Source organism: Eptesicus fuscus, chromosome 2 (assembly GCF_027574615.1).
Source record: "Eptesicus fuscus isolate TK198812 chromosome 2, DD_ASM_mEF_20220401, whole genome shotgun sequence".
Taxonomy (NCBI): domain Eukaryota; kingdom Metazoa; phylum Chordata; class Mammalia; order Chiroptera; family Vespertilionidae; genus Eptesicus; species Eptesicus fuscus.
In genome coordinates, this window is record NC_072474.1 from 55,413,199 (window position 1) to 55,439,023 (window position 25,825).

Here is a 25,825-nt window from a genome sequence, read left to right on the forward strand (position 1 = left end):
CCATATGATCATACAATTTTAGTGTTGGGTGGACATATGTAAATTTAACTGTTTATTCCTCTTACGCTAGAGTTTTGTGTACTCTGTTAAAATAGGGTTTGCTAGAACAATCAAATGGACCTTCTTAATTTTCTTTAAACAGTTTATTTCCTTCATATTATCTGTATTACTGTGAGAAAAAGTATGGATAGAATTGTAACATAGGGTATTAGCTAACTTTTCAACAAAAGTTCGTGGGGGGACTATGCCTGGAAAACTGGTCCTCTACAAATATAAAATATTGACTTTGTCAGTGAGCATTTAAGGAATTGATTAAGTCTGGGAGACTGAATCACAGTAACTCAGGTTGGCAAATAGATTTAGACTCCAGTGCTAACTAAGATCCATTTGCCATGGCTGCCTAGAACAGCAGGGCAGAGTGCAGTGATCTATGTTTCGGTCTGGAAATGGAAACGAATGGTACTTGTAGCACGTATTTGCTATTTACATACTAACCAAATTTATTAGAAATTGGCATATTAATTAAATTGCTAACTTATTTATATGATGCATAATACCTCCCTAGTGCTTAAAATACAGGAGATCACCATTATCCTAGCCTGAAAAGCACAAAGAAGGAGGTGCATCATATAAAAAATTATTTCACAAAGACCATGCTAAGGCCTGAAAAATTATGCCTGGCATACTAAAGAGAACACCTTTCTATGTTGGGATGTCCTTCCTTCTACATCTGATGTCTTAAAAAAAAAAAAAAAAATATATATATATATATATATATATATATATATATATATAGAAGCCCGGTGCATGAATTCGTGCATGGGTGGGGTCCAGCCAGCCTGGCCAGGGGGAGGGGACATGGGCAGTTGGCCAACCTGCCAGCTGGTTGAACACCTGGTCAAGGGGACAATTTGCATATTAGCCTTTTATTATATAGAATATACACTGAGTGGCCAGATTACTATGCATTCAGAGATCATAATAATCTGGCCACTCAGTAAATGTGTGTGTGTGTGTGTGTGTGTGTATGTGTGTATATATATATATAATATCAGAGAGAAAGGGAGAGGGAAAGAAACATCAGTGTTGAGAGAGAATCATTGGTTGATTGATTCCTGCACACCTCACATGGGGGATTGAGGCCCCACAACTCAGGCATGTGACCTGATGGGGAATTGGGGAATCAAACTGTAACCTCCTGGTTCATATATTGACACTCAACCACTGAGTCACATTGGCCAGGCTGATGTCTTTCTTTCCTAAGTCAGTAGTAGACAAACATTATCAAATTCTAATATTCAAATTTATCATTAGGATTATGGTAATTAATTCCTTTGTTTTTGTTTTGTGACTATAACTTAGTGGAGGGAAAAACAATGTAAATTTAATCACTGTTAGATTCATGCATATTCTAGACTTGCTTTGATAAGACTATAGCAAGTTATAGTAAGAATGTTTTGAAGGAGCCAAGACTCCTCTGTTACCCCATAAGAAATTTTGGTTTACTTCTAGATATGGATAGTCTTACACATAATCTACACACTTTATTTGCTTAAATTTAGGTAGCAACTATGTTTTCTTTGTTTTCAATTCCCCTTTGAAAGTTGAGGAGAATAACTTAACTGTTTCCTTTCTTCTGGTTTTATTATTTTGCATTTTATGTTTACAAACTTTCCTTATTAGTCTGCATATTCCTTGGGGGCTAAAACCATGTATCATTCATGATTGTATTCATAGCAACACTCTCCACATTGCCTTGCACAAAAAAGCTTTAAACATGTTGTCTGAATGAATGAATAAATGAATAATGAATTAGAGAAGGACTTCAATTCTCTTGTCTTGAAGGTTAAAGCAATTGTGATTTTATATTTTCAATAAGAGTACAATTCTCACTTTTGTTTGGGTATTTTCTTATTTAACTTTGTTTTAATAAATGAATAGAATGAAAATGTTGAACCCATTCAAAAACCTAATAGAAAAGGAAAACTAGCAAGTTAGATACTGCAAAGGCAAAAACTGTTAAATGAACTTTAGACTATTAGAATTAATTAGAAGCAAACTGTCCAACAACATCAGTATCCCAAATCGATGGTCAGAGGAGAGAGGTGAGTTGAATCTGTTTTATTTGGATGGTCAGAGGAGAGAGGTGAGTTGAATTTGTTTTATTTAAACTCATTGGAACCTAATTCTCTGCCTCATACCCATCTTCAGGAGAACTTTCTGAGAGGTCAAAAGAGCTTCAATCAGAAAAACAAAGCCTATGATCCAATTTCATTCTTTTGTATATGGCTTTCCAGTTTCCCAGCACCACCTCACATCAGTTAGAGTGGCTATTATTAACAAGACAAGCAATAACAAGTGTTGGAGAGGTTGTTGAAAAAAGGGCGGGAATGTAGACTGGCACAACCACAATGGAAAGCAGTCTGGGGATTCCTCAAAAAAAATAGGAATAGAGCTATCATACAACCCAGCAATCCCTGTCCTGGGTATATACCCAAAAATCTTAAAAATGTATTCACAAAGATATATGCACCCCTATGTTCATGGCAACATTATTCATGGTGGCTAAGACATGGAAACAACCTAAGTGTCCTGTGGTAGATGATTGGATAAAGAAGATGTGGTACATATACACAATGGAATACTACCCAGCCATAAGAAAGGATGAAATGGATGGACCTTGAGAACATTATGCTAAGTGAAAGAAGTCAGTCAGAAAAGGCTAAGAACTATATGATTTCACTCATATGTGAGATATAAAACAGAAAATCCTCAACATAAACAGCAGTGTGGTAGTTGCCAGAGGGAAGGGGGTTGGGGTGAAGGGGATCCTAATATATGGTGACTAGAGAAGATTTGACTTTGGGTGGTGGGCACACAGTACAATATAGATATATGGTAACATAGAAAACCACACCTGAAACATATAAGATCATATTTACCAATGTCACCCAATAAATTTAATTTTTTTTAAAAGAAAAGAATAGCCTGATGCTCTTTCAGGCCTCATTACTAAAGGCAAGAGCTGTCATACATGATTTTGATCAAGAGAAAAGTAAAATAAATTTGAGACTTTCTCATTTGCAAAAATTAATTTCCAAAGCTCTGGGTTGGCTAGTAACAGAGCTGCCTTTCAAATTCAATACATCACTTAAGGAAAAAAACAAAACTCAGATTTTAAAGCAGTTCAATAATTGATAACTATGACATAAGAAAAGGTCAAGTGAGTCAGGAATGAATGTTGCCTGTTAGAGAATTTTTTTCAAGTGCAGTTAAATTAAAATTATTTTTTTCTCACAGAACTACATGCTATTGTAAAAACCATCCTATATAATAAAAGGCTAAATGCAAATGTCCCCTCAACCTGGAGTTCGACTGGGAGTTCGATCAGGGGGCAGGGCTGGCCTGCCAACCACCTGCGGCCCCTCCCCCTGGCCGGCCCCACCCCCCAATTGGCCCCTTCCATCCCAATCAGGGGCGGGGCTGGCAGGCCAACCTCTCATGTCCTCTCCACCCAGCTGGCCTAGCCCAATTGGCCCTGATTGGGGCATGCTGGCCGGACCCCACCCACACATGAATTCATGCACCAGGCCTCTAATATCCATATAAAGCAGTTAAATTTTTGAGGGACTGGTTATTAGCTTCTACTTGATGATCCATATTATTGGGCCCCTAGAAAGAGTTACAATTATTATAGAACCCAGCACCATTAACTTTTGTTACCATGGGATCATAGAAATATTTTTATTCCAGTGACATCATCAATATAGTCTTTCATTCTCTCCAAAATCATATGCTCATGTTAGAGAGAAAAAATATGCAACATAGACACAAGAGGCTGTACAGGAGTAACAAATGGTCCTGTACTTCCAAATCTACTACCTACCATTTTAATCATTGGTGGTGAAAACTTTTAACATTATTTTCCATGTAAGAAACACTGATCCTGTGTTGAACAGCAGACACCATATCTATATATATAAAGAGGTAATATGCAAATTAGGCTGGGACACTGCAACAGTCACGACCAGCTCAGCAGGAGGGGCCTGGTGCAGGCCCAGAGCCTGAGTGAACAACAGATAGGGCAGCCCGCGCCGGGCCCCAGAGCTGGAGAGAACAACACGCAGGGAGCCAGCCCCCAGCCCCAGCCCCAAGGCCGCAGTGCTGGGCTGCTGGGGCCAGAGTGGAGTCACAAACCTGCAGTGGGGCCAGGTTTGATTCTGATCAAGGGCATGTACCTAGGTTGCAGGTTCCTCCCTGCCTGGGGCCCAGGTCAGGGCTCATGCAAGAGGCAACCAATCAAAGTGTGCCTCTAACATTGATGTTTCTTTCTGTCTCTCCCTCTCTCTTCCACACTCTAAAAATCAATGGGAAAATATCCTCATGTGAGGATAAAAAAAAAAGAAAAAAGAAAAAAATGTCATATCCTATGAAAGAGACATCTTGAAAATGCCTAAAGAAAGTTGTCATTTTCTCATGGTGAAGGGACTGGAGTCCATGTTGATGAAAACACCTTGGTGGCTGTGGTGGTCGGCAGTGGCAGCAGCAGTGGGGTGATGGGGGTAATGCCTTCCCCTGATCAGCCCGGTTGCCTCCCGCAGAGGGAAGCCTAAGCCATCAGTAGGACATCCCCTGAGGGCTCCCAGACTGTGAGAGGGGGCAGGCTGGGATGAGGGACCCCCCACTGGGGGGTGCACTGGGCCTCTAGTCCTACATAATAAAAGCCTAATATGCCAAGTATCCAGTTGTCTGGTGACCAGTTGACTGTTCAACCAATCAAAGCATAATCCTATCTAATAAAAGAGTAATATGCAAATTGACTGAACAGTGGAACGACCAGTTGCTATGACACACACTGACCACCAGGGGGCAGATGCTAAATGCAGGAGCTGCCTCCTGGTGGTCAGTGTGCTCCCATAAGGGGAGTGCCGCTCAGCCACAAGCTGGGCTGACAGCTAGCGAACACAGTGGTGGTGGTGGCAAGAGCCTCTCCTGCCTCTGCAGCAGCTCTAAGGATGTCTGACTGCAGCTCCCTGTGGGGAGCAGGCCTAAGCCATCAGTCAGACATCCCCTGACAGTTCCCAGACTGCTAAAGGGCACAGGCCAGACTGAGGGACCCCTGACGTCCAGTGCACACATGCTGTGCACCAGGCCTCTAGTATGCTAATAATATGCTAAGGCCACTCAACTGCTCACTATGACGTGCACTGACCACCAAGAGGTAGTCAGTTGACTGGTTGACAAGTCACTATGATGTGTACTGACCACCAGGGTGCAGACACTGACCTGTAGGTTAGCTTGCTGAGGGAGATGGGCTGGATAGGCCCTGGAGCCCTCCATGGTCCCTTTCCAGCCCCGATCATTCACTGGTGAGGTTCCTCAACCTGGCCTGCACCCTCTCACAATCTGGGACTCCTTGGGACATGTTCAAGAGCTGGTTTTGCCCCAATCCTGCAAGCCACTCCCCTCGGGAGGGCACCAGATGCAGGGCTCACGGCTGGTGAGAGCTTCTGTGGCAGCGCAAGCCTCTCCTGATCGGGACTGATTGGGCACGAGCCCACAGCAGGCACAGTGGGGCCACGATGAGTGGGAGTGGCAGGTAGGAGCTGCAGGTGGCTTTGGACTGTGGGTTTCGGCCCGATCCCCTCAGGCCACCCGAGGGACCCCACCCATGCACAAATTCATGCACCTGGCCTCTAGGAATTTATGTTCATCAAAATCCACTATTTATAGAATGAAACAACAAACAATGGGAGAACGTATTTAAAATAGGTTCATTTGGCAATTGACTCTTGCCATTAATCTTACCTTATAATAGACAAATATGCAAACTGACCGCACCTTCGCTACGCCCAAGCCACGCCCACCAACCAAGCCACACCCATCAACCACGCCCACCAGGAAACCGTTACAGGGACGCTGGGGCCGGTGGCTTTCCGGGCGCCTGCTCCGATCGCAGGGACCCGGCTGGGGTGCGGTGCGGCGGAGCCCAAGGACCGGAAAGCCGCCAGGGGCTTTCCGGGCCTTGGGCGCCAGCCGGGTGCCTGCTGCGATCGGAGCAGGGACCCGGCTGGGGTGCGGTGCGGTGGAGCCCAAGGACCGGAAAGCCGCCCGGGGCTTTCCGAGCCTTGGGCGCCAGCCGGGTGCCTGCTGCGATCGGAGCAGGGACCCGGCTGGGGTGCGGTGCGGCCGAGCCCATGGACCGGAAAGCGGCCTTGGGCGCCAGCCGGGTGCCTGCTGCGATCGGAGCAGGGACCCGGCTGGGGTGCGGTGCGGCCGAGCCCATGGACCGGAAAGCCGCCAGGGGCTTTCCGGGCCTTGGGCGCCAGCCGGGTGCCTGCTCCGATCGGAGCAGGGACCCGGCTGGGGTGCGGTGCGGCCGAGCCCTGGGGGTCTGCTCCTGCAATTGGGTCGCAGGGACGCTGGGTGCAGCTGAGCCCAAGGCCACCGCCCAGGGCCAAGCCCGGACCCTGAAAGAAGGTAGAGGGCAGTGGCCACAGCCAAGGCCTGGGTCCCCGGTGCCGGCAGAAAACTGGTGCAGGCAGCCAGGTGAATGAAGGTCTATTGCACGAATCTTCGTGCAAACGGGCTACTAGTATATATATAGAACTCATACAAACCATGAGAAAAAGAAAAATGACTTGACTAAGCACTCCATAAAAGAAAATATCAAAAAATCAATACATACACAAAAATAATCTATCACAAAAATGCAAACTGAGAATAACATATGAATTTAATGGATACCTACAGGCATAAATAAAATGAAGATGAAAAATAATAAGTATTGGTGAGGTATTAGAAAATTGAAATAACTCAAGTTGTTACTAATAGGAAACCAAATTAGTATCAATAGTTTTGAAAACTGGCTATTAGTTAGCATTAATAAATAGCATATCTTATGCATACCTCTTGAGGTAGAAATTCAATTCATAGGTATTCACTCAAACAAAATACATACATACAAAAAGAGATGAGCATAGAACCACTATTTGTAATATGCAAAAGTGGAAAAACAATCAACATAAGTTATAAAACTGTGGCTTATCATACAATGAAATACTTTTAACAATAAAAATTAATGATTTTTTCCTACATGTGCATGAAAATTAGTTGAGTTGTACACATAATAAATGCACTATTCTTATGTATATCATATTCCAATAAAAGTTTACTTTAGAAATGCATAGCAGTCATTTACAAACATGCTATTATTAGAGAAACCTTTATGCAACGGCTGTATTGTGAGGAAAATATTGTCATATATTTCTTTTTAAAATATCATTATGTTGGCCTCATATTAAAACCTAGAGGCCCAGTGCACAAAATTTGTGCACTGGGGGGGAGGGTTGTCCCTCAGCCAAGCCTGCACCCTCTCCAATCTGGGACCCCTCGGGGGACATCTCTCTCACAATTCGGGACTGCTGGCTTCCAACTACTCGCCTGCCTGCCTGCCTGATTGCCCCTAACCACTTCTGCCTGCCAGCCTGATCACCCCCTAACCACTCCCCTGCCAGCCTGATCGATGCCTAACCACTCCCTTGTTGGCCCAATTTTCCCCATCTGCCCTCCCCTGCCAGCCTGGTCACCCTCAACTGCCCTCCCCTGCAGGCCCGGTTGCCCCCACCTGCCCTCCCCTGCCAGCCTGATTGCCCACAACTGCCCTCCCCTGCCGGCCATCTTGTGACCACATGGGGATGGCCATCTTGTGTGAGGTTGTGATGGTCAATTTGCATATTACCTCTTTATTATATAAGATTGTGCATTGCATAATGTTTCCAAATAATTCCTTTTTGGTGACAATTGAGTTATTTAAGTCGCTATTAACTACCCATCACAGTAACTTGAATATTCAGGGTACCCTTTTGATGACAAGGAATCTTTCTTTATCCATGGAGACAAGATGCCATCACTTGTTTCATATCCCTTCCTAAAGGCTTATTTCTGTCAAGCTGCTTACATATTCGAGGTAAGTAACTTTGCCTTTTTGTTGTTTGACAAGATTGAAGTTCTCTGTTATTGCATACAGCATGTTTAAGGAATAAGAATTAATGTGCTTTTCTTATTGCAGAACCAAAGACTTTCATGCAACAGCAAGGTTCCTTTCTGAAAACTTGAAAAAATTCAAATGGAAAATGATATTCATTATCATATAAGTAATAAAACCTCCTGTTTTTAAATAATTGGTTTTCTTATTTCAAACCTGCAAACTAAATGCTGTGACCAATTTATATACGGTATTTGTGTCCTTTCTGGAAATGGTATAACTTACATAGAATCTAAAACAACATTTTTTCCTATGTAAAAAAAAATACTATTTTTCAAAATATCAACTCAATGTATATTTAAATCAAACCATGTGAGCACCCCTGTTTCACCATATTTATTTCAAGGACACTTATAGGTACACTGTGTTAACAATTTTCTACCAATATAACAGCAGTTGATTTACTCAGCTGCACAAAACTGCACTGTTTTTCTTAAAGCTTTGAAACTCTTGTATGAGAGGTGGAGCACTCTCTGTAGACATGTAATATATTAAATTTCTAAGACTTCAAAGGGAGCATAATTAACTCAATGCCACATAATTGCTCCAGGGACAGAAAAAAAAAGATAGAAACAGAATTGATATGCCCATTTTGCCCCCTAGAAATTAAATGACAATGCTAAGTGAGTAATTTTTTTTTAAACCTTAAACTTTCGATTTTTAAGTTAATACGTCCCTTGAATATTTCAACAACTTTCCATGCCAACTTACAAATTACAGGAAGCAGTAAAAGTGGGAATTCCACTATTCCCCCTTTTTGACCACAATTTCTCCCTCCATCCCTTCCTCTTAGATGCTTACTGAACCTGACTGTCACTGACCTCCTCATAACCTTTAGTTCCTCTATCTTTCCTATTATCCCAATCCATCAGTTTCTTTCTAGCTTCACTTGCCTTTCTATCCATCATATAATCTTAGTAATTTCTACAAATACTTCTCTTAGGAACCAACAATGTACCCCCTTTGACCTGCTGACAACTTACTTTACCAGTTTCACACTGTGAGTGGCCCCTACCATTCACTGTCAGCATTTGCTGTAAAGGAGTAGAATGGTGCTGCAGGAAGTTAGAGAGCACTATTGACTAGATCTAGGGAGACCTTTAATTTTTATAACTGCAAATTTGAACAAAATGTTACACGCTGTACTTTCCAAATCTAAAATGACAGGATTCAATATATTATTTCATAAAAATCGCAGCAGTGGTTCTTAAAAGTACTTTATGCTTGTTTAGTTTTAATCTCTAAAAATCTGAAAGAACGTTATGGAACTTCTGACTCAAGAAGGTTAAAGGGAGCAACAGAATACAACGAACTGCCAGGCGTCCTCAAACTACGGCCCGCGGGCCACATGCGGGTGTTTTTGCCGTTTTGTTTTTTTACTTCAAAATAAGATATGTGCACTGTGCATAGGAATTTGTTCATAGTTTTTTTTTTAAACTATAGTCTGGCCCTCCAACAGTCTGAGGGACTGTGAACTGGCCCCCTGTTTAAAAAGTTTGAGGACCCCTGAAATAAACCAATAACCATAAGGAACAAAGGTAAAAGGCTATAAGAAAAGTGTTTTAAAATAAATGACTGAAAGAAATAAAAAAAGAAGTTGAAGCAGTGGTATCTGATGAAGAAGGTAGAAGGAGCCTTAGACTAGATATCATTGTAAGGGGCAGAGCAAAGAGCCCTCTATCCTGCTGACATTTTGATACTTACAAACACCAAGTCAAATGGAGGGCAGAAGTGAGATCAGGAGCTGAAAAGTAGGGGAGTACAACCAATTTGTCAATTCTTGTCATTCGCAGTAGCTATATTCTATAAATTTATCATGCATACTGAATTAATAAACACTGAGCTATAGCTTCTAGGGAAAGCACAGGGTTTGGCTTCTGAGAGAGAGACAGAGAGAGAGAGAGAGAGAGAGAGAGAGAGAGAGAGAGAGAGAGAGAGAGAGAAGGGGAAAGAGAAAGAGTTGTGTTTCAATTCCTTCTGGCTGCTATAATAAAACTAGAGGCCCGGTGCACGAAATTCATGCACTGGTGGGAGGGGGAAAGGGTGTGTGTGCCCCTCAGCCCAATCTGCACCCTCTTCAATCTGGGACCCCTCAGGGGATGTCCAACTTCCAGCAGTCGGACATCCCTCTCACAATCCGGAACCGCTGGCTCCTAACCACTCACCTGCCTGCCTGCCTGATTGTCCCTAACCCCACTGCCTGCCTGCCTGCTCGCCCCTACCTTGATCTCCTGCCAGCCTGATTGCCCCTACCTTGCCCTCCCCTATCAGCCTGATCACCCCAAACTGCCTGTGCCTTGGCCCCCCGTCTGGCCTCCCTCTGGAGGCATCACCCCCATAACCCCAATGCTGCTGCCACTGCAGCTGGTTATGGCTGCCTGAGCCTTGGCCTTTGTAGCCACTGCGGCTTTGTCTGGAAAGATGTCCGGAAGACAACCACTCTAATTAGCATATTACCCTTTTATTAGTATAGATTTGGGGACCATTACAACCACGCAGAACTTGAAGAAAACACATGGCCCTGATAAGTTTGGCTTAATGGAGAGAGCATCGGCCTGTGGACTGAAGAGTCCAGGTTTGATTCTGATCAGGGGCACACATGCCTGGGTTTCGGGCTCAATCCCCAGTAGGGGGCCTGTGGGCGGCAGCTGATCAGTGATTCTTTTTTTTTTTTTTTTTAATATATTTTATTGATTTTTCACAGAGAGGAAGGGAGAGGGATAGAGAGCTAGAAACATCGATGAGAGAGAAACATCGACCAGCTGCTTCCTGCACACCCCCCACCGGGGTATGTGCCCGCAACCAATGTACATGCCCTTAACCGGAATCGAACCTGGGACCTTCCAGTCCGCAGACCGACGCTTTATCCACTGAGCCAAACCGGTTTCGGCTGATCAGTGATTCTTATCATTGATGTTTCTATCTCTCTCTCCCTCTCCCTTTCTGAAATTTTAAAAATATATATATATTTTTAAAGAAAACACATGATCTTCACTTTGGGCTTTGTCATCTTACAATATCCTTTGTGCAGTGTTTTTACTTCCCTCAAGTTTCCTTTACCCACCTTTAAAGTGCAATCTATTTTGGGGAAGATGATCAGGAAAGTGATTCCAGTGGGTAGAAGTTTTTTTTGGAGGGGATGGGTCATGAAGATATTTAAAAATTGAGCATGGTGATGGTTGTACCACTCTGAATTTACTTTAAAAAACCAGTTCATTGTACACTTTAGGTGACATGTACAGTATATGGGTTATATCTCAACAAAGCTGTTCTTTTATTTCTTTTTAAATAAAGACCAGTCTTATAATCAATTGCAGATGTTTACAGAGGCCCCTCAAGATTTGCTTACCATGTCCCAAATCATGGCTGTGATTCCCAGTTGCCTCCAGTCCTGGTGGATCTGGATGGTGTGGTTTGCAAAGGAGAAGGTGGCAAGAGGCTTATGGAATTTCGGCAACCCCATTCCCCCGGTCTCCTCATAGGGCACCAGGGCCATTTCCACTGTGCCAGCTCTGCTCCCTTTAACCTGTTGGGCAAAAGAATCCTGCGTGCTCTGGCCAGAAAGTGCATTCTTTCTTAGGTGGCCCGGATGCTTTTTTTAAGGTCGTTTTATGGATTCAAAAGAATAAACAGAGATGTGGAAAGCTTTTGTCAAAATCCTTTTACATGGTTCTTCCAGTCTCATGGGAAATGAGATGTGGCTCTGAATTCATCCCAAAGTGTGTCTTTGGGCAAAAGCACCCAGAACGGCACAACTCCTGCAGAATGCCCCACACACTATGCTGTCAGGACTCAGGGGGGCTTGAGGGTGAGCGAGGCGGCGGTGCCAACACAGGACCTGGGAGAAGGTAGCGCTTTCTACACTGTCCAGGCCACGTGGACTACAGCAGTACCCGCCCAGGTGGGCAGGGTGTTTCTGCTGTTTTGTTTTGGTCTGGCCTCCACCCCGTCAGCCACGGACCTGTGCCTGCACTGAGACTGAATGGTTTGATGGCCCTACTTTTTGGTGGACAGTGAATGCACTCCCAGAGACTGGCAGTTAGACTCTGGTGGCTTCTGAGTCCCTTGCGGGGAGAGCCCGGCCCTAGGTCAAGAACAGACTCAGGCTTCCTCGGCCAGGAGGCCTCCTTGGGCTAGGGGCCGCCACAGTTTGAAGGCTGGCCGTGACCCCAATCCTGGCAGGGGTCTCCTCTGGGGCGCTGGCAGGCCTGGGCTAATGGCCGCCCTGGTTTAGAGACTGGTCAAGCCCCCGATCCTGGCGGGGGGTCTCCTCTGGGGCGCTGGCAGGCCTGGGTTAGGGTCACTGGCGGTTTGGAGGCCGGTCACGCCCCCGATCCTGGTGGGGGTCTCCTCTGGGGTGCTGGCAGGCCTAGGCTAATGGCCACCCTGCTTTAGAGACTGGTCAAGCCCCCGATCCTGGAGGGGGTCTCCTCTGGGGCGCTGGCAGGCCTGGGCTCTGGCGCCGCAAAGGGAGAGGTTCCTGAACCTGCTTCCCACACACCTAGGCTAGGATACATCTTGTAGGAGGCGGCTTCAATGCCGGGGGTCGGTGACCAGATCCTCCGGAGCCTCGCTTTCTGGACTGCAGTCCCACGTCTCCCAGTGCCCCAGCCTCGGATGCGCCCCCGCAGTTGCCCCCACCACCAGCCACCTCAGCGCAGGCCACAGCAGCTGAAGCCAGCCTCTTGGAAGCCAGGCCACCACACCCACCACCCCTACTAGCTCTCTGCTGCTCGCTCTCTGTGTCCTGTCCACTGGGGTGGGGGAGTGCTCCCAGCCCAGAGGCCCTCCCTCCCTCTGCAGCCTGGCTTGGGAAGCTGGCCTCATGCAGCATCCCCACTCAGCCACTATGGGTGCAACATGGACCCCATGGAGGCCAACCTGGAGAACGCGGACCGGAGCTCTGCATCCAGCTGCTGCAGATGCCCTCATTGGTCAACTACCTCCCGATCCTTCCACGGCCCCATTGATCCCTCTCAGCACCAGCCATTTAGGCCAGTGTGGCGATCGCCCAGGGACCCCCGCCACGGGAGCGGCTGGCTCGGCCCGGACACGCCCCCCCGGGTGGCGATAGCACCCGGGACCCATGCTGAGCGCCGGGCTCGGCCCGGACACGCCCCCCCGGTGGCGATCGCACCCGGGACACCCGCGGAGCACCGGGCTCGGCCCGGACACGCCCCCACGGGTGGCGATCGACCCCGGGACCCATGCTGAGCACCGGGCTCGGCCCGGACACGCCCCCCTGTGGCGATCGCCCCCGGGACCCATGCTGAGCTCCGGGCTCGGCCCGGGACACGCCCCCCTGGGTGGCGATCGCCCCCGGGACACGCCCCCCCAGGTGGCGATCGCACCCGGGACCCATGCTGAGCACCGGGCTCGGCCCGGACACGCCCCCCCGTGGCATTCGCCCCCAGGACCCACGCTGAGCGCCCGGCTCGGCCCGGACACGCCCCCCCAGTGTGGCGATGGCCCCCGGGACCCCCGCGGAGCGCTGGGCTCAGCCCGGACACGCCCCCCCGTGGCGATCGCCCCCGGGACCCCCGCGGAGCGCTGGGCTCGGCCCGGACACGCCCCCCGGGTGGCCATCACCCTGCGGACCCCCGGAACAAACAGGATTGTGCGCAGCCATCTTGGTCTTCCCAACGGCCGGATAGGCCACCCAGAGTCCCGCCCCCAGCCTCTGGCAGGCCCAATCATGGGCACAGTGGAGGTGCGGTCAATTTGCATGTTTCTCTATTATAATGTAAAATACTACAGATTGGGTAGTTTATAAAACAGCAAAAAATTATCAAGTTCTAAAAGGCTAGAAGTCTAAAATCAAGGTGTCAACATGGCCCTCTGGTTGCACACTTCTCCTTATATTTTCACTAGGTGGAAGGGTCGGGAGTAGGGAGCTCTATGGAATCTATTTTTAGAATAGCACTAATATTATTTATGAAGACTTCACCCTCATGATTTAAGCACCCAAAAAGGCCCCACCTCCTGATACTATCACATTAATTTGCATTTGGATGTCGAGTGTGACTAGACACGGTTAGCATCGGTAGCAGCTCTTTTTATACTCTTTGGATGTATCAATAATTTGAAATATAAAAAAATCCAAATAAATAAGTTTGTATGAAAAGAAACTCCAGTTTTTTATTCTACTGCTGCACTTTGTAAAATCTGGGGTATTTAAAAAATTAAATCCCGAGTAGAATAAAGGAATCGAGAAAAAAGCAAGCAAGTGCAAAGGGTTAAGCAAAAGATTTCAACATATGGATTTGCAGGGGTTACAAACATTCAAATAATAGCATCTTGAGTCATTAACATTGAACTCATGGCCAAGGGCACTAAACTCAGTCCCCAATGAATCTTATCTAGCACACGTACTTACTCAGTAAGAGGCAACACAGCCTGTTTGTGTTTGGGAAGACGGATAGCACTTCAGCACTACACTTGGAGGCCATTTCACACAGTGAAATCACCAACAAAAGGCACAAAAAATGCAAAAGGACACTACATAGGCTGCAAAAAGAATACATTTACAATATGAGAGCTAAAATAAGAATGCAGAGCTGAAATAAGAATGCAAATCCAATGATAGATTTGATCTTATCAGGGAATATGGGCTGTTGGTAACTCAAATTTTTTAGTTCTGCACATTTCTGTGAATGATCATGAAAGCATCTCCAGTGTTGAGTTTACAGTTATAAATAAATTTTAATGAATACATGAATTTGCAAATACAGAATCAGTAAATAAGATGGATCAACTCTACATAAGTGTTTGTTGATTTTCACAGGTCCTTCTCACACAGTCTCATAAGTTATGTTCCTGAAAGCTGATATTCATACTTATGCCAAAAAAAAGTAAAATTCTCTTTGGAAGACCCAAGTGGACTTTCTGGGGTAAAATGGGCAACTATTATTGGCATTATTATCCTAGAGCAAGGACCACACACAAACACATACAAAATCTAGTACTACCTCCAATTGAATGGCAATGTCCCATTTGCTCAACCTTTTGAGTTCCATGCTGCTTGTTTTCTGAATGAATTGTTGGTAGTACTGAAGGGGTCAGCCTATTCCCTATGTGGGGAAATGCTTCTAGAAGGCATGAGATGAGCTTGAGAACAGCTCATTGAGAAACAGGAGCCACTATATATGTTAGAGGACAGTATAGCCAACTTAAGATGGGGAAGGCAGTGAGTTCACAGTCTTTCTGGCATTCCTGCTTCACTGCTTGAGTCTGTAGCATAAACTTTGCCCACAGTTTGGACACATAAAATCAGTGATTGTGAAAGACCTATGAGTGGGAAAAAATGGTGGCTGGGTAGAGGAAGGGGGAGAAGTCTCTCAGGAAAATCACAAACATGGTTTTCATGTGGTTGAGAACAAAGATAGAAATAGGGAGAAACCAAGATGGTGGCATAGGTAAACACCTGAACTTGCCGCCTCACACAACAACTTCAAAACTGCAACTAAAAGACAAAACAGACATCATCCAGTACCACAGGAGGACTGGCTGAGTGGAAATTCTACAACTAGAAGGAAAGAGAAAAGCACACTGAGACTCAGAGGAGGTGTGGAAGGCAGAGGTAAGGAGGGGCGCACGCGGAGAGGGAGGTGTGGGCGCGGAGAGGGCTGGCAACTGAGTACGCAGCTGGCTCTTTCAATCTGCAGGGAGACACAAGCTCCCAACTGCCCTGAACTCCAGTTCCGGGCGAGACTCTGGGGACCCAGGCTCATATGGGGAGAAACTGGACTGTCTGGAAGCGGGATGAACTCGAGGGTGGCTTTCTCTCAGAGGTGCTTGCAGCGATTACCAAGGGACACTGAGACCCAGGGGCCTCTTAAGGCAGGGCTGACGAGAAGCCATTGCTGTTTGCTCAGCCCTGAGACTCTGCCCCATCCAAGCTGTACGCAGAGGCTTTTGTATATGAATGGCCTGGTCCTTTGAATTCTAAACTTACCTATCAAACTGCAGCTGAGTCAGAGAGACCCAGAACATCCAAAAGAAGGCCCAAGGCCCCACAGCAGCTTGCATTTATTCACAGCTGGGCCTCATATGGGCACCTCCAAAACCCAAACAAAGAAAAGAAATCTGCAGATCTCTTCATAGCTCCTGCTGGGTGGCCTCAGGCAGAGGCTAAATTAGCACCTCCTTGGAGATCCAAGAGCCAGTGTGCCCAGGGGTCAGAGTAGGACCATCCAAATTACAACTCCTCAGATCCATAAGGGACACACTCAGGGGGCAGACTCAGTGAGCATCAAAGCCCCACTGAAGCAAGTCTTGCCTCATAAGAGTGTCTCCAGCACAGAAGTTCTCCCATTGTAGACACAGATGATCCTCACAGCCAATTGGCCTAGAGGTCAATTCCTCCTAGTGATACCAACAACAATCAAGTCTTAACTACAACAAGACTGTGCACACAGTCCACAAAGGGGTGTACCAATAGTGTCCACCTCAGGTAACTGGGGAGGTTGAGCCACTGGGCCCTATAGGACACCTAGCACACAAAGCCACTTTATCCACTCAGGGAAGCAACCAAAATGTGGAAACAAAGAAACAGGTCACAAATGAAATAAATGGAGGAAAGCAAACAACTGGATATAGAGTTTAAAACCACGGTTACAAGGTTTTTCAAGAATTTTCTAGAAAAGGCCGATAAATTTAGTGAGACCCTCTAGGATATGAAAAAAGACCAACTAGAAATTAAGCATACACTGACTGAAATAAAGAATAATATACAGAGATCCAACAGCAGACTAGAGGATCACAAGAATCAAGTCAAAGATCTGAAATATAAAGAAGCAAAAAAACACCCAACTGGAAAAGCAAAAAGAAAAAAGAATCCAAAAATATGAAGATAGTGTAAGAAGTCTCTGGGACAACTTCAAGCATACCAACATCCGAATTATTGGGGTACCAGAAGAAGAGAGAGAGCAAAATAATGAAAACCTATTTGAAGAAATAATGACAGAAAACTTCCCCCACCTGGTGAAAGAAGTAGACTTATAAGTCCAGGAAGCACAGAGAACCCCAAACAAAAGGAATCCAAAGAGGAACACACCAAGACACATCATAATTAAAATGCCAAGAGCAAAAGACAAAGAGAGAATGTTAAGAACAGCAAGGGAAAAACAGTTACCTACAAGGGAGCACCCATATGATTGTCAGCTAATTTCTCAACAGAAAATATGCAGGCCAGATGGGAGTGGCAAAAAATATTGAAAGTGATGAATAGCAAGAACCTACAACCAAGATTACTCTACCCAGCAAAGCTATCATTTAGAACTGAAGGTCAGATAAAGAGCTTCACAGATAAGAAAAAGCTAAAGGAGTTCATTGCCACCAAACCAGTATTATAAGAAATGCTTAAAGGTATTCTTTAAGAAGAGGAAGAAGAAGAAAGAAAAAGGTAAAGATAAAAATTATGAACAACAAATACATATCTATCAACAAGTGAATTTAAAAATCAAGTGAATAAAAAATCTGATCAACAGAATAATCTGGTGAATATAACAGAATCAGGGGCATAGAAAGGGAGTGGACTGACAATTCTAAGGGGATAGGGATGTGCGGGGTGCGGGAAGAGACTGGACAAAAACCGTACACATATGGATGAGGACAGTGTGGGAGGGGGGGTAAGGGCATGGGGTGGGGTGGGGTGGGAACCGGGTGGAGGGGAACTATGGGGGGGAAAAGAGGAACAACTGTAATAATCTAAACAATAAAGATTAAAAAAAATAAAAATAAAAAAACAAATAAAAAAACAACACCAAAGATAGAAATAGGTTATTACAAGAATCAAAGTTCAGCCCTAGTTGTTTTGGCTCAGTGGATAGAGCGACAGCCTGCAGACTGAAGGGTCCCAGGGGCACATGCCTGAGTTGTGGGCCTGGTCCCCAGTGGGGGGCATGCAGGAGGCAGCTAATCAATGATTCTCTCTCATCATTGATATTTCTATCTCTCTCTCCTTCTTCCTTCTTCTCTAAAATCAATAAAATATATTTTAAAAAAAAGAATCAAAGTTCAGAATCAAGGATAGAGGGCCATGGTCACAATATAAGTCAAGATCATATTAGTTGAAATTATCAATAATACAAAGATGTTTAAATAAAATTACTTTAATAAAGTCTGGACTCATTTTATCAATCTTTACACAGCAAGTTTTGGTTATTGGTCATGGGTAGCTCTTCTCTGATAGAGCTTCATGTGGTCTAACATTCTGGGTTCTAGCCTCATCAATTAATCCCTCTCTGATTGCCTTATTAAGACCTGTGCAAAAGACCTTCCATTTTTTTTCTCCCAAAAAATGAATCAATTTTTCCTGTTTCTGATATCCAACTTTAAAAACATTATCTATAATTTATTTTTACCGTTATCACCAAACTTCTCAAGTAGTCAACATATCGAATTCTGTTAATTCTCTCCATGACCCTTTGCAATCTCTCTCTATTCTCTGCCATTCTCAGGAACTTTTTGGCTCCTCAATACAAATACCTTTTTTGAGTTTCCATTCTAAAATGTTTAACTCTAATAGCTACACTACACTTTGTTCTAGTTACTTCAAACCCATGACATATCATTATCTGGGTTCCCCCTTACCTTTAAATTTATTAAAAATATTTTACTATTGGTTTCAGAAAGAAAGGGAGAGGAAGAGATAGACATATCTATAATAAGAGAGAATCAGTGATCAGCTGCCTCCTGCACAACCCCTACTGGGGATAGAGCCTGCAATCAGGGCATGTGCCCTACACCAGGAATCGAACTGTGACCTCCTATTTCATAGGTTGACACTCAACCACTGACCCACACTGGCCAGGCTCTCCCTACCTTTCAGACTATCATTTACCCCTTCCCTGCATAGTTTTTTATACTTTGCAAAATTAGTAGAGCTTCCCTGAGATATCATTTATAGCTTTTCTAGTTTATTCTTTATAAATTCCCCTTCAGAGATTTCTTCCACGTGCAAGCTTTTAAAGGCATTCTATGACAAGAAATCTCTCATCTGTAGACTTTCCTATTATCCCAGCTCTTTCTGGCTATTTTCATCCCACTTTTTGGTTAATGTTCACTGTTTCCCTTTTGTCACCACACATCCACTACTCAACACAGAAATATGTCTTCTTTTCTAACTCACAAATGAACTTGTTATTGCTAAATAAGTAGACTTCTGGGGTTTTCAGTCTAATACACTTTAGCCCTTATTTTATTGGAGAATTCATCAGCAATATCACATTGATATTATTTTCTCCTTTGCTTTGTACACATTTTTCTTTTGTACTTTTTTTCTACTTTGCTTTCCCCCTACTGCTTAGGTTTTTCTTGGTTTCCTTTGCTATAGCTTACTTCCCTGCCTGTGCCTGGTCTTCAATTGTGCCCTTCCCCTTACCTGACTTACTGTTTCTTTACACACTACAGTGTTTTAAATATATATGTCTGTCTTAGGACCTGAGATCTCTTCAGCATTTGAATCATGTAGCCAAATATTTACTGCATATATATTTACTTGAACATGAGGGAAAACTCTGAGGATTAAATAACATATTCAACACGGCCAACACACACTTCTTCACCTTCTCCCCAGACCTGCTCTTCCTCTTCCTCATATGTTGCCTCATCTCTATCTATTTGCCTCCCCACCTTCGTAAAAGGTTCCATCCCCTTTTTTCTAGGGCATATTCTAGGATATCTTATTAATCCATATTAATATGTTCAAGCCAATACATTATTCCCATTTTACTGATGACAAAACCGAGGCTCAGAAATGTTAACTAATTTGCCAATACAACATCACCAGAAAGTGGTTGAGAGAGACTGGTATTCATCTATTACATCCCACATTTCTTTTATGAATTTCTACTCTGGATACTAAGTCCAGTTCAAATGTGCCTTCTTAATGAAGCCCTCTCTGATCTCCCTAGTAAAAAATGACCACAGAAGCTTCACCCTGATTTACTTAATTTTAAGATTCTAATTTATATTACATGTCAATGGGTATTTCTCTTCAAACTTCTAGCAGACTTTGTGTTTCTTAAAGGAAAGAACCAACTCCTGTCAAATGGAAAACACTCTTTCTATTGTGGAAAAGTCTAGTTGTTCAATTTGCAAGACTAGAAAAGCTTAAAGTTCTATATTTACCCTTAAGCTACACAACGAAGTTCTCTATTAAAATAAAAAAAGACACTATTTATATTTTCCAAAAAGTTTTATTATTCTTAGTGATTTATATTCTGCTTCAGTTCCTTGATACCAATTATATAGTGTCAAAGATCTTCTAACACATTCTTAATTTGGAGGATTTATAGCAGTGCTTTGGGAATTAAAGAAAGCATAATAGAGAAGTGAGAAAAAAGCATTACTCAAATAAAGTCACCAAAATGAGAAACACTAATAATAAAACCCATGTAAAAGTATGTAATGTCGTGGCCCTATCTAGCACTATATAAAACCAAAAACTTGAAGCAAGGCAAAAATGACTTAACAATAATCCTTTGCAAGGCAATAGCAAGCATTTTAGAACACAGAGTTGTGGCATCAATCAATAAAATGCCTTAATTGTATTTTGACAAAGTTTCGAAGCTTCCAGCCAAATGAACAGATACAATAAAAATTGTGAGGATGCGGCATCATAAAGCGTATAGTGGTCATTACTTTGCAGTTTCAGACAGTGTAAATTATTCGTCTTAGTACAGAGTTCACAGAGCAGAACTAAATTTGCTATGTGTTTTTGTAAAAGTAGTCATGGCCAGGCAACAAAAGCCTGATTCAACTAAATCTTTTCTCAGAAGTAAAATTTTAACTTGCAAAAGAATTTAAGGGTTAGTTAGAGAACTTCGCACTTTTGAATTCATTCTTAATTTATTAGATTCATTCAGGTCAATGGCACTTTTATACCCCCATAAGATTTCTTAAAACCATCCTGGCTCTGTGCCTACATATATATAAATGCAAACATTCTCAGCAATTAACTGGACAGTACCGGGTAAATGCAATGAGCCAGAAATTCACTGTGCTAACCTCTATTAGTGCTGATGAGTTGTGTACTTAATTCCCCCTTGCTGCTCTTAATTTTCAACTTCTCTGTGAGATCTATTCCAATGCATTTAATTTTAACACCCTGCCCCCACCTCTTGAGAAGTTTTCCTTACCTCAGTAATGAAGGATTTGGCTGTGGCGGGATTCATAACAAGGATGGCTCTCCTAAGAGTGTCTCGATAGCGATTCAATTCCTCTATTCTCATGGTATCAAAGAGAGTGGTGATCATTTTATTGATGTTGTTTTCTACCTTTTGAAGTGCAACATCCATCCCCTGCTGAGATACTCTGTCCAAAAACTCCTGTATTCCACGGATATCTAGGAACATCAAAATCCCATCAAAGTGTGAATTAGAGCAGAGAAGGGAGACAAAAATGATTTCATTTATATCAGAGTAGTTTATTGTTCAACATTGTAGGCTGTCTAAAACTGCTAACTGAGTAGCAGGTGAAACTTTCAAATATGTTTAAGATTTAGCATGATTTACTGTGTTTAAGTAAACATTACAGAGATTATTATTTTTAAGGCGAATTTCTTTTTCTTCACTGGACATTCTAAACTATCTCACCTGTGGAAAATGTTAGGCTAGGATCCTCTCACTTCCCTAATGCAGTTGTCAGATAAGGAAAGTACACTTCTGATTTTTCCTCAGCATTAAAGAAGTGATATCAACCTCAGGTGAAACATGAATATCATTAATGAAAGAATTAGAATCAAGATTGCTAACATTTATTAAAATAAGGCAACAATATCACTAATACTAGTAAACTTGACATTTATGATCTAAATGGAAAGAGAGTTTTGAGAGGTTATCTTCAAAGGGTCTCAGGTCACTTAGGCCACGAATAAAATAGCTTCGTTTTTGTCTGTTTTATAAGAACCACCTCCTTAGCTCAAATTTGGCAAACAGGGGAGGAGATAGTTTTCTTATCAGGAGTATAAGGATTATACTTTGTATATAAAACCAAATTTAACTACTAGTAAATATTCACACACCCATTAAGAAAAAAGTAAATTCTGAAAGATTACCAGAAAAATATTATGTCCATTTTACTTTTAAATAAAGAGTATAAATTCCAGTCTAAATAAAGTGTTTATAGATTTATTCCTGGTTGTGTATTCAAGTATCAATAAATGTCTGAAATGTTACCAATATTGTTTCCTGGTACCACATTGGCTGTTTATAGAAGGGATTTGAACATTGATAAGTATAATTGGAAAATATATTTTAGAATATAAACTTAATATAGCAGATTTGCTTTTACTATGTAATAAACTACATGTTTTCTGCATATGTTCATGCCATAAAATGTTTTAAAGGAGAAAACTAGTTAAAAATAAGAAGTAAATGGGGTTGTGGCATTGTCAATGGACTATATAAAAATTCTTAATTGCATGTGATTGCATACATGCAAAATTTGTCTCTCAAGGGAAAGAATTAGTTCATGTGTTTTTTAATACATTAACAATTTTTAATATATTTTATTGATTTTTTTACAGAGAGAAAGGGAGAGGGATAGAGAGTTAGAAACATTGATGAGAAACATCAGTCAGCTGTCTCCTGCACATCCTCCACTGGGGATGTGCCTGCAACCAAGGTACACGCCCTTGACCGGAATTGAACCTGGGACCCTTCAGTCCGAAGACCAACACTCTATCCACTGAGCCAAACCTGTCAGGGCAATACATTAACAATTAAAAGCAATATATAAACCCATAGAATAAGAAAACAAATAGTCACAAACTTTGAAATTGACATTTACTCATAACAAAATTTATACTTACAAGGTTACAAATTAATTTTAAAAATTTGCTTCCTTATTAGTTTTATTTAAAAATAATTGCTGATATAGAGTAGATAACTATATAAATGCTACCTTATATTCCTTATTCCTAATTATATTATAAACCCAGGATGTCAGAATCATAGCAGCTTAAAAGAACAAAGCCTCATCTAGAGCAGAACAAGAGATAAATGAGTGGGAATAATAAATGTATTATGTACTCATTAAATATCCAAGTCTGAAAGTACCTAAGGGGGTAAGATACTCAGGAGTGGATTAAACAAAGGGGAGATCTGATGCAATTTCACAGATAGGGTAGACATGTAACAGGACCATGCACACTAAAGCAGATTTTCTCAAACGTTGGTGTGAATCAGAATCACTGAGAAATCTTACATATATATGTAAAAAAAAAAGCCCAGAATCAATATGCCTTTAAAATACATGTCCAGAAGATCTTTGATTTTGAATTTTAAGTTGTTATTTTGTTTCATTTTTTTTAAATTTAAATCACTTCTATGTGAATCTAAATATAAAGAAGGGGGACATCTGTAACACTTTTTTATGGTATTTTTTTTTCTTTATTGATTAAGGTATTACATATGTGTTCTTATCGCCCATTGCCCCCCACCCCTCCCCCACTCATACCCTCACCCCCCTGGTGTCTGTGTCCATTGGTTAGGTAGGCTTAAATGCATGCATACAAGTCCTTTGGCTGATCTCTCCCCCTTACCTCCACCCTCCCCTACCTTCCCTCTGAGGTTTGATGGTCTATTTGATGCTTCTCTGTCTCTGGATCTGTTTTTCTTCATTAGTTTATGTTGTTCATGATATTCCACGAGTGAGATTATGTGATATTTATCTTTCTCTGACTGGCTTATTACTTTTAACACGAAAGATAAATTAAAAATAAATAAATATAAAACAAAATAAAGAATACACTGAAATAAGTAAAGATGCTCAGAAAACACTGTGTGACCAGAGCATAGGCTCCAGATCTGTATGCTCTAGGAAATGCTCTGTTCGCAGAAATAATGTATCAGTGCAATTTCATATCTTAACTTTGATGTTCCAAAAATATTTATTGAATACGGGACAGGATGTGGTATACAAGGAATACAACAGTGAATACCCTTCGCCACATTGAGACAGACAATAAACAAGTAAACAACAAATACATACAAATCACATCAGTGCTTGAAGGAAACAGTAAGGGTATCCTGGGAGATAATGCCAGGGCAGGGAGGGGGATCTATTTTAGTTAGAATACTCAAGGGAAGTTTCTCTGTTAAACTGTTAAACTGTTCAAAAGGATGAGAAGACATCACCTAGACAGAGAGATAGGAAGTGAAGACAACAGCATGGAGAAAATGCCCGAGGGCAGCAAAGAGCTAGAGTTTGAAGGTGACAGATTCCAGTGTGGGTGTAGCCCAGTCAGTAAGGAGGGCAGGGGTAGGTGAAACGCCCTGTGGAGTGTGGGTCAGACTATGTGGGCCCCGGTGAGACACAGAGAGGTTTTGCTTTTATTCTAAATACGGTTTTTATCTATTGAAAAATTTAAGTAGAGGATCAAAGTGGATGACAGGCTATGTGTGCAGTTTGAAAAGCACTTTAAGCCTGAGAGTGACTTGTTAAGACAGTCCGACTCAAATGGAGTTTGTAAATGATGTCCCCTTGATTTAAAACATTCTGACAGTTTTTTAGCTTTTATTTTTGAATAGAAGGTAAGTTTTATATGTATAGTTATTGGGCCAGAAAAGTGATGTGATAAAATATTGTTAGTATCCCTCTGCTTCCTTATTCTGGAATTCTGGTTATCATTGCCTAATATATGTTATTGTAAAAAAAAAAATTAAAATCTCTTTTTTGTCATTTTTATTAATTTATTGGGCTGACATGGATTAAAAAAAATATACAGTTTTCAGGTGCACAATTCTACAACACATCATCTGTATACTGTATTGTGTGTTCACCACCCCAAGTCAAGTCCCTATCACCATTTATCGCCCCTAGACCCTCCTCAATCTCCATCCACCCTCCAATCCCTGGCAATCACCATAAAATATTTCTGATCTCTAAATAAAGAAATATTTATTTCATAGATGTTTTATAAGATTAGTGAGGGTGTGTGTGTGTGTGTGTGTGTGTGTGTGTGCGCGCACTTATCAATCACATGGTAATTGCTATTATCCTATATAATAAAAGGGTAATATGCAAATTGACCCTAACAGTGGAACAACCGGTCGCTATAATGCACACTGACCACCAGGGGGCAGACACTCAATGCAGGAGCTGCCCCTTGGTGGTCAGTGCATTTCCACAGGGGGAGCTCTGCTCAGTCAGAAGTCAGCTCATGGCTGGCCAGCTCAGCAGTGGTGGCAGGAGCCTCTCCCATATCCGCAGCAGCACTAAGGATGTTCAACTAACAGCTTAGGCCTGCACTCCCTGGGGAGCGAGCCTAAGCCGTTAGTCAGACATCCCCCAAGAGCTCCCGAGCTACTAGAGGGATGTCTGACTTCCAGCTTAGGCCCAATCCCCCAGGGAGAGGGCCTAAGCCAGCAGGTGGACATCCACTGGGGGGTCCTGGACTGAGAGAGGGCGCAGGCCGGGCTGAGGGCCCCCCCCCTCCCCACGAGTGTACAAATTTTTGTGCACTGGGCCTCTAGTTATTAATAATAGTACATAGCTACTTGTTAAGAGTAAACTCCCCAGTTCATTAAGAGAGAATTGCCTAAAATTGAATGATGGCTAGCTACTCAAAATAGCAAGCATAATGTTTTAGACTCTTGGAATGCAGGAGTTAAATAATAATAGCTTTGCTTCTTTGAAAATAACATCAAACATCCATGATATGTGGCAACTCGTAAGTTTGATGTGAGAAGAATCTGAACCTATTAGCTGCTCTGTGGAAAATCATCATTAAAAGAGCACAGGCCTTTGGTTTTGTTAATTCATGAACATAAT

The 25,825-nt window shown here is 42.8% G+C and overlaps 1 protein-coding gene across 1 annotated transcript in view; it reads right to left on the reverse strand.

Moving 5' to 3' along the window:
- GRID2 (glutamate ionotropic receptor delta type subunit 2) overlaps positions 1 to 25,825 on the reverse strand; it is a 1,386,076-nt gene that overhangs the window by 658,301 nt on the left and 701,950 nt on the right. Inside the window, exon 4 of the mRNA XM_008143549.3 lies at positions 21,190 to 21,395. Coding sequence (XP_008141771.1) covers positions 21,190 to 21,395 — 206 coding nt within the window. The remainder of the gene's footprint in view (positions 1 to 21,189; positions 21,396 to 25,825) is intronic.